Source organism: Sinohyriopsis cumingii, chromosome 9 (genome assembly GCF_028554795.1).
Source record: "Sinohyriopsis cumingii isolate HCF-2022 chromosome 9, ASM2855479v2, whole genome shotgun sequence".
NCBI lineage: Eukaryota > Metazoa > Mollusca > Bivalvia > Unionida > Unionidae > Sinohyriopsis > Sinohyriopsis cumingii.
In genome coordinates this window covers 12,340,452-12,350,759 of record NC_142969.1, presented here as the reverse complement: position 1 = coordinate 12,350,759, position 10,308 = coordinate 12,340,452, and the positions used below count along the sequence as shown (strand labels likewise).

At 35.4% G+C, this 10,308-nt stretch overlaps 1 protein-coding gene across 2 annotated transcripts in view; it reads left to right on the top strand.

Annotated features, from left to right (window-relative positions):
- Nucleotides 1-10,308, top strand: part of LOC149791275 (cysteine sulfinic acid decarboxylase-like) — a 48,021-nt gene that overhangs the window by 20,661 nt on the left and 17,052 nt on the right. For both annotated transcript variants that reach the window (XM_089969785.1, XM_089969786.1), the window contains exons 4-7: nucleotides 1,311-1,404; nucleotides 2,201-2,291; nucleotides 2,648-2,754; nucleotides 7,842-7,957. In XM_089969785.1, coding sequence (XP_089825911.1) covers nucleotides 1,311-1,404; nucleotides 2,201-2,291; nucleotides 2,648-2,754; nucleotides 7,842-7,957 — 408 coding nt within the window. The remainder of the gene's footprint in view (nucleotides 1-1,310; nucleotides 1,405-2,200; nucleotides 2,292-2,647; nucleotides 2,755-7,841; nucleotides 7,958-10,308) is intronic.

The window sequence follows — 10,308 nt, the reverse complement described above, 5'->3', positions numbered from 1 at the left end:
GAATTGTGGTATCTGAATGTTTAGGGTCATCGTGTTTGTTAAGTTGTCGTTTTTATATTATCGTGTTGCTGTATATTGAAATACTGGCGTGCGAGTTGTGTATAGTATTTGTTCTGTTCTGTTTTAGTATCGTATATTAATTATTTGTTCTGTTTCGTTGTAGGTTTGTCCCCTGTTTTGCTTTTGTCTCGTATCATTGACACTAAATAAACCCCGCGACCGAGGGTGTTGTGTTCGTTTATTCTATTCATTACCCGGCTCACATTTAGATTAAGATAATTTACGTCAGAATTATTCATGCCAGTCTTAACATCTGTAGTGGAATCGGTCTTTCAGTTTTGTTTAGTTATAATTTGAGAACGTTTATTTATTTAAATTGTGCATTGGTATTACAAAGTGCTCATTGACACTTTTGAACTAAATCACATTTTTGGTGATATTGTGCATTTCCTTAAAGACATTCTGAATTATATCATTGTGATACATCAAGACTGTAAACATATCATTACATTACAGGCTATTGGTGCGTCAGCACAGTGAAGATTGGAATTCATTCGGAACACTCTTTACTTTTGGACTTTTGATAGAATTATTGGAAATATCTGGGATTTAATTCACAGTAGTTTTTTATATTTAATTTTCACTTTGCGTTCAAGGGAAATAAATTATTTGTTGAATTTTACAAGACATGTTGCTTTTCACCCGTTTCTGTTACTTAGTTTAAGACCATAGAGTCGTAACAAAACACTGTTTATTTTAACTTTTCACCGGAACGTTCCGACAAGAATCTTGTGAACATGCCGTTGGTGTCAAGTGGTCTTTCCTCATTCGATTTCCGAGGTCAGTCCTGCGGCTCATACATCGAATCAATGCCATTCTGGTCACTTTGGCTATTTATGAACCAAATATTGATCGAGAAGTTGCGAAGGCATTGAACCATATTTTTATTCGTAACGTCTCTGTAAGTTCTAGTCAAAACTAGTACGGAATAGCCAAAGTGGTATGAATTGATTGCGGTTGCTTATTTTGTGGAGGAATTTCCAGCAAATATTTGAATGTTTTTACTGTTTTCTTTAGTAAAATTACTACGCCGAAATACACCCAAGGTAGTATGGTTTTGTTTCAGAAAAAATTAGCTGAGGTGGTCTGAATGACTTCTCTATGTTCTGACAAATGTTTAAAATCAGCTGAATATATATATATATATATATATATATATATATATATATATATATATATATATATATATATATATATATATATATATATATGATCAATGTATTATGAATGTATTCCGAACATATTTGTAGGAAAAGTTAAATCTCAGTATTGGGGATAGTCCCGAGTCCCACGAAAAGCTGTTAGATGCAGTTCGTGACGTCATTCGATACAGTGTGAAAACATGTAAGTCATTGTCTCATCAAATTACATTTAAACTAAGAGGCCAAAAATGAATGTTAAGTCTGATGTGTCGATTTTGCACTTGGACTTTTAAGATATAGGATAAATCCTTGGTACTTCTGATGTTAGATTAATACACTTTTGATGTCTGCTTATTTATGATATCGTAAGAAACTTATAGCGTCAATACGTATTCCTGTATTGTTGCACATTAATTAATGGATCCATAAACAGGGAGCATTTCACAAATACTACATTACTTCTCTCTCCTCATTGCGTAGAATAAAACAAACGCTACTAACTTTGGTTATATTTTCGTCAATAGTAGTACTGAATGACCAAAAATACGAAATGCTTTACTTGCGTAAATTTGTTATATGCGATATTTCTGGGTAATGGAGTTTATACTGTTGATCGATTTGTTTTTAAAAACAAATTTGCCATGCAAATATTTTTTGTCTGTTAGATTGCATAGTCATTGCGTGACCATTACACGTGAAGCATCTAACAATGCAGGGTACGGATACATATGGACACAAATTAAGAAAAATAACAATATTTTTAGGATAGACATAATAGCCATATAAACTGAGCATTGTAATCTACAACATCTACACATTTGACTAAGAACTGTATCATCTTGATTGATCCGGTTATCATTTCAATACGGTAATAACGTTGTGGCATCGCGTTAAATTTACACTAATGTTGTTTCACGTAATCGTCAGCAATTTAAATCCAATATTTTGGGGACTAGATAAATAGTGAATATTTCTCCTATCTTGATGTTCCTGTGTAGCCCACCCACGATTTTTCAACCAGCTGTACTCTGGACTTGATCCTTATAGTCTTGCGGGATCATGGGTAACAGAAGCTTTGAATACAAACATGTAAGTCCGTCCAGCACAAACACGAAAATTAAACTCGTCTCGTACATCTTCATAATGGGTTCATTTTCTATTGCATACAAAACGTTGTAGTAAATAAAACATTAAAATGTGAAAGCATTCTATTTAAAAATGACGAAAAAGTAATTTCACTAAAGGAGTGAGGCGTTGTATCTATATTTCTTGGCTGGAACGAAAGTGTACGTTTTCGGCACCTCTGTATCTGGAAACGCTGATTGAAAAATGTTATGGTTGTAGAGTTATAAATAATTCTATCTTTGATGTTTTCGATGACATCATTATTACTATTACTTTTCTTGTACTAGTTTTTATTATTATTATTATTATTATTATTACAGGCATACATTCGAGGTGGCACCTGCATTCATTGTTCTCGAGAAATACATGATACAAATGCTATGCAAAATAATTGGATACAAAGATGGTGATGGACTGTTTGGACCAGGTAAGTGTCCATTGTAGCTTTGCTGGCAACATAACGGAAAAACTTATGGGATAGTCTGTTATCTGTAGTCCATTTGTTTTTTAGTACAAGTTTGTTATCAGTAGTGAGTGGGGATACGTTAGGGTCTATGGGACTTCTATGTTAAAAATGGGTGTTTGTACTATAGGGTCTATGGGATTTTAACATGGGTGGCATACTCTAGGGTCAATGGGAATTTAACATAGGGAATGTATAGCAACAATGGACTGGGACTGTCTAGGGCCAATAGGAATTGGAGAGGAGTGATGTCATGGTACTGGACACTGGCAACAATGTTGCAAGAAGCTGACCTCTATCGGGTGGATCAGTGTGGCACGGACTGACCTGAATAGGGCCAAATAGAGACATAGAGAGACGTGGTTAGAGACATACATAGATTTATGGACATAAATCTATCACACAAACATACAATCAATGAAATAAAATGTTAGGCAGGAGAGAATAGGTATCTTTTCAGGGGATTGGAGTGGCTCAGAAAAGGGCCTTTAGGTTTCTTCTTCTAATTTCTGTCTTGTCTTTTTCCTTGCACCCAGCACCTTGTCTTCTTCACTACATTCTTCTTCTTCCTTAACCTCTATCTCGTCTTTTTTTCTCTTTTCATTTTCTTCTTTTTCAAGCTTATCTTTGTAAGCTCTGATTTGATCTTTTTCCTCTAGATTCTCCTTTTTCTTCTTTTTCCTTTTTGATCAGTGTTTTTAGTCATTCTTTGGCTCTTCTTACATTGTTGATTTCCATCTTTACATGATAGGGATTATAACACGCATACTCAACTCTCCTTTTTGATCAGTGTTTTCTGTCATTCTTTGGCTCTTCTTAAATTGTAGATTTCCATCTTTACATGATGGGGGTTATAACACCCATACTCAACTCTCCTTTTTGATCAGTGTTTTTTGTCTTTCTTTGGCTCTTCTTAAATTGTAGATTTTCATCTTTACATGATGGGGGTTATAACACCCATACTCAACTCTCCTTTTTGATCAGTGTTTTTTGTCTTTCTTTGGCTCTTCTTAAATTGTAGATTTCCATCTTTACATGATGGAGGTTATAACACCCATACTCAGCTCTCACCAACATTTCTTCCACCATTCCCATATCATGTAATACCTCCTGCAACTTGTTCAGTTTCTCTATAATGTTGCTGGCCATTTTTTTAATTTAGTGTTGAATGGTGCGAATGATGAACACTACACTTTATATACTTCAAGCATGGATATGAAGGAAAACATCCCTCTTACCAACTACCCATATCACCTACCAAACAATCCACAGATATAGTAGTGTTAACTTAAAATAAATATTTTATAAGCTAATACATTCACACCAACAAAATCCACCTTATTTGCTAACAACGCATTGTGGGAATGAAAATTTTATTAAAAAAAACACCTTATCACCTACGATGACATCAGTTAAGTGTTTTAGTGTTTATTCTCACACTACTCTACCTTCACACATAACAAATACTATTTTGTGCATGGAGAAGGTTTTTGTTAAGTGAAAAAGCAGACACACACACACACTACCAACAAACACTAATATTTTGGCAGCTTGATCAGTCTCTCTTTTTAGACTCCAAACGTACCTCCTAATGTCTACACCTTCCAGGCCAGGCACCACACACACATCGCCTCCTCCAGTCATTCTCCCAATTAATGCATGTGGTTGGGAGTACAAATGGTTTATGAGTGGCCTCATCATCCCAGGTTTCACTTTGAATGATAGTGAATACTTGTTCCCTCTGTCTTCTCCTATACCAGACCCAGGGATGATGAGGTCTTTGCGTCTCCCACTCTTGCCTCTGTCTCTCCAGTTTTTGATCTGGGGGATAGCAGCTTTTGGTACTGGTGGTAGTGTACACTACAGGCCCTCCATCTTGGCACCAGTGGTGAAACAAATGGGTATGAAGTCACAAATAATCGGGGTTAGCAGGTTTTAAATCCACGAGTAAATAGGCATGAGGGGTTTGAGTGGCATTGTTGTATGAATGAGTTAGCCAAGGAGTTCCTATCTGTTTGGATAACACTTGCACTTGCAATTTATCTCTAGGGCTTTTAAACATGACTATGTAATGAGCATTGAGACTGGTGGTGCTATGGGCTTTACTTTGTTGAAACATATTTTGGGTAATGTAAATGACACTGGCATTATGATGATGCCCTTTGTGTGTAAACCAGTTTAATTTCTTCTTTGTCTTCTCCTAACATGTTGTCAAAGATGACCAGATGACCTGATGAGTTTGACTGGGGTCAGACAAGATCATGCTGTTTTTGCAAGGAATGCATTCCACAAACATAATGGAATTGTCTTGACAAACTCCTCACGGTGACTGATTGGTGAAAGAACTCAATCCTTTTCAATCTGCTCTTCCACTATAAATAACCACATGTCACCTCATTCCATTCACCTGTTCTCTTCACAAGATGTGGACTAATGTAGAATTGTCTACTTTCCTATCGTCAATGTTATTCAACCCAGACTATCCCATGTATGTCAGATCATCATGGTCAATTACCAAGATCACAGAGACAGCCCTTTGGAAAAGAAGGATCTATGTGGAGATACAAGGCTGTCTGAAGCGAGTCTTAATCTATGGTCCAGAGGTCAGACGAAGTTTGAAGAAGAGAAGATCTGTGTGATGCCCTCTATGTTAACTGAATGGTGTTAACTTAAAAACCAAAGGCCCTTTTCAGGCCCTTTCCATTGTCTCAAAAAGATGCCTATTCCTTCTTGCCTAAAATGTTTTTAGTTGGTTGTATAATTGTTTGTATGATAGTTTTATTCAGGTCAGCCTGTGCCACGCTGTTCCACCCGATTGAGTTCAGCCTCTTACAACATTCTTGCCAGTGTCCAGTACCTTGACATCACCCCTCACCAGTTCCTACTGGCCCTAGACAGTTCCAGTCCATTGTTGCTATACATTCCTATGTTAAATTCCCAATGACCCTAGAGTATCCCACCCATGTTAAAGTCCTATTGACCCTATAGTACAAACACCCATTTTTAACATAGAAGTCTCATAGACCCTAACGTATCCCCACTCACTACTGTTATCACTACTTCTCCTAAACTACTTTGAGGATTGCCATGAAACTTTCTGCACACATTCATCATATGGTCTAGATGGTCCTAGATTAAAATGGTGCCATTAATATGTCCATCTTGAAAATCTTGTTATCACTATTCCTCCAGAATTGGTCATATCACTAAGGGGTTTTTGCTGAAAGACTTTGTATGATGTCTAGTTGGTACCAAATGAAATTGGTGCCAGTCTAATTTCCAATATGGCTGCCACAGTTGCCATCTTGAAAATCTTATAACAACTCCTCCTGAATGAGAAGTAATATTTCCTTTGGGCTTTTCAACAGAAAATTTATTAGTTTCTAATGAAAATGTCATGGATCTGTTGCCATCATCTTGAAAATATTGTTATCACTACCCATCCCGAATGGTTGATAATATATCATATGAGCATGGGGAGGAGTTGAATACACAACTTTTTGTGATGTATAGCTAGTACATTCAGTATGCCTGCCACAATGCCCATCTTGAAAATCTTGTTATCACTGCTATTTTTCTGAGTGAATGGCCACATCAACATAGGGTGTTCTCGGAAAGACTTATTGTGATGTTTAATTTGTCGTGAATCAAAGTGGTACTGATCCAACTTCTATAGTATGGCTGCCACAATGCAATGGCCATTTTGTTATCACTGCTTCTCATAGATGGATGGTCATATTGATATTTTATGACGTCTAGTTGGTACTTAATATGTATAGTTTCAAGGCAATCTTCCAAATAGCTTTGGAGAAATAATAATAAATAGGTGGAATGGATGGAAGCCAGATAACATCATGTCATCCCAAAGCTAAAAATGGAGCTGACAAGACAAATTTAACCATAATTTTGTTGTTGTTGTTGTAGGGTTTAGCGCCATTTTTCAGCACAAGATAGGCTATACATGGTGGCCAGTATAATTGGTGGAGCAAGAACCCTGGAAAACCCCGGGAAGAACCACCGACCCATGAGAAGCTAATCTGGCAGGCTTTTTCACGTACCCATGTTAGCAATTTAGCCACAAAAGACAAATCTAGGTATATGAGACAAAGCATTGTATCAGATTATGCTTACTGGTTCCTGAGCTATGCTGGGTTCAGGAACTATTCTAAGAGAGGTGTAAAGATGCACACAGTTGTATCAGATTATGCTGACTGGTATCAGATTATGCAGACTGGTTCCTGGGCTATGCTAAGCACAGGATCTACTCAAAGAGAGGTGTAATGGTGATGGTAAGAAGATAAGAGCTCTTATAGAATTTAAATTGTATGGACACAGCCATGGTTGATGATATCTCCACTCATTTCTGAAGCCACAAATAAAAAGTTTCATAATCATAAATATGCAGACATTTTCATCAGAGAAACTGAAACAGTACAAAGAATGTGCAATGAAGTTGATCCTTCTGTGATTACACCTCTTATAATCATACCACCCCAACCCCTGTAGGGTCCTTAAATGCACATATAACACAATATGCATTCTGCATAAATTGCAGTCTCTTTGAAAGTCCAAGACCTTATCAGGGTGAAGTCCATCACTGGACAAATACAAGGGCAAGAAGGTTGATTCAGTTGGTCATCTGTAATGACATGCATGACATCCAAAGGTATTTTAATGAAAGGGCTCTCATCATATATTGAAAAAAGACATTGATATGGAAACAAGAGAGACAAATCCAGCAAAAGAATAATCCATGTAAAATTATATCCAATGCAGTGAACAAAGCCTTTGTATTATATATTACTGATATAAGTATATCTAGCACTTTTATTGGAAAACAATGCATGTTATATTTAACATAGCCTTAATATAGCTAAAAAAATAAGTATAAGCTAATATTCTTAAAACCTGTGCTTCAATAGTAATAATTTTTACAATTTTATTTCCATATTTCCTTATGAGGCATTTAAAACGTTTGTTAAGATAGATGAAAAGGACCAAAATTATGGTATGAACATGATTTCAAATTAAATAGAATGATTTCTTTCCAGGGGGTTCTTTTCTCAACTTCATGGCAATCAATCTAGCCAGGTACCGGTCTAATCCAGATGTCAAACGGAATGGTCTGTTTGGGGAAAAGAGGATGATGCTCTATGCTTCAGAGGAGGTACTATTTGTCTGTCTGTAAAGTATGAACTTCTGCGTTATATATATATATACTTGATTTCAAATGGGTAAACCTAGTGGCTAGAGAATCTGCCTCAGATGTGGAAGGTCGCGCATTCAAACCCAGGCCGAGTCATACCAAAGACTTATTAAAATGGTACTAACAGCTGCCTCACTGAAGAGGTTAGTGTAAGGACTGGTCAGCCTGGTGTAAGGATAATGTGACTGGGTGGGACATCATGCTACATGTCTGCGGCATGATGTCTCAGTGCTAGACATCACTATAAACTGACACATTGCATATATCATAGGGATATGACTGAAAAAATGTTAAAGCTATGTTAAAAATCCAAATCACACACACACACACATGCTCAAGTGGGTATTGATTTAATATTGAATTTATTTTTAAAAAGTTGAATAATGTCTAGCCTTTGTGAGCCTTAGCAAATGCTGGACATTATTTAATGAGTTTCATAAATTTAATATTAAACCCATTTGAGATTCTTTGTATCGCATAGTTTTATTTTAGTAGAAATTATTTAGATAGAAAGAAGAATGACTATTTTCATTCATTCTGATAGACACTGTACTTCTCATTTGTTGTGCATAAAAATAGTCTCTTGATATCGTAAAAGTAGATTATACATTTTTGCAAAATATAAATCAAAGAATAATTATAAGTAGATAAGTTAACATAATTAAACAGTATGCAAGTATGGTAATTATATTATTATATGCTCCATTAACTTTACATTGTCGGAATTGTTCAGTATTTTACAATATTGCACACCTTCATATTGCATTCACGTGCATAAAGGAACAACTTTCTATTGTAAACAAACAATGGCCGTAGATGCCAGCACTTTTGATTTGTAAACAAATCATGTACACTTGCGTAGTAGGTGCTTTACATTTGGTTGATGAAATTTGTTTCTGAATGAACTAAAGCAGATGTTTCCTGGACTGCCACTTACCAGCTGCTTTGGCACATTCCACATTAACTTTTTTGATACAATATTTTGGATTTAGGCTAGTTAGTAGTTGCCAGACAGAGTCCTTACAAATAACATGCAAGTGACAAGGCATAAACTTGTCTTCATTAGCTGGTAATAAGAATGGCAAATATATACTTAGTTTTACATCCTGAATTTCCTCAAAAGGTACTTTATTAGTTCTGCAAATCTGATGTAGATGAGCCATGTCATAGGTTCTCAGTCTTGATTACTCATTTCAAAATTGTACTGTAATTTCGAATATAAGTGCAATTACATATTCCTTACTACACTCAAAATGAAATAAGCATTAAATTCCATAGCGTCTTTTTGATAATTGCAATTGAAAGACTTCATATTTTTCCTACATTATGATTTCAAACATTCAGTGACAGAAACATAAACACATATGCAGATGTCAACACGCTTCTCCCTCGCTTCTTCAATAAGATGTATTTCATATGGAATTGCCACATATAAATCCATCCATAATCACAAAATTTCGTAGAATCGACAAAAATACTAAAATCTATTCATTCCAGATCAAATGGAAAAGTTGCTGCAATGCGCATTCATTCACAATATGACTCCAAATTTAAATTTTAACTAAACATGCCATTGTCTTTCGAAAGTTATGTTGAACGCATGACTAAGTTCAAAGACACGCCATTTTCTTTCAAAAGTTATGTCTAGCACATGAGTAAGTTCAAATTTATGTTGGTGGAGTTATGTTCACAGTAATAATGTTATTGTGTAATGATGAATATGCACTTGTGTATTTAGTTCGGAATATGGCATACTTTCAGTTACTTTGTTTCTTGTAGTGTATTTTGTTAATATAATTAAGCCTTATGTAGAATAAGAAAATGAGCATATAATAGAAATGTTACTGCATTTGTAAGGGAAAATATGAACTCGTTTTGTCGGATGGATATGCTGCACTCCCAAGGTCGTGCAGTATTCCATCCGAAAAAAACTCATTCATATTTTCCCATACAAAAGCAGTAACTCATAATTACTCAACATGCATTGTGTTATATCATTTGAATAGTGAAAAAGTGAATTACCTAGTCACAACAATTTGCGTTTCTTAACTTTCTTAGACTAAAACTGTTGGTCAGTGGTTTATCATAGTCCAGATTGTATCTCTTATGAATTTGCTTAATAGGTCTGTATCAGTGCATCAACTTCGCATTGTTATTTATTTACTTCTTTATTTATGTATCATTTATGATGTATCTTATAAAAAATCTTATAAAACAAAATTAATAAGCTATTACGAAGATTGTATTTTCGTTGTTATTGTTATTATTGGAAGTAGTAGTAACAGTAGTAGAAGCTGCATAAGCAGTGATGG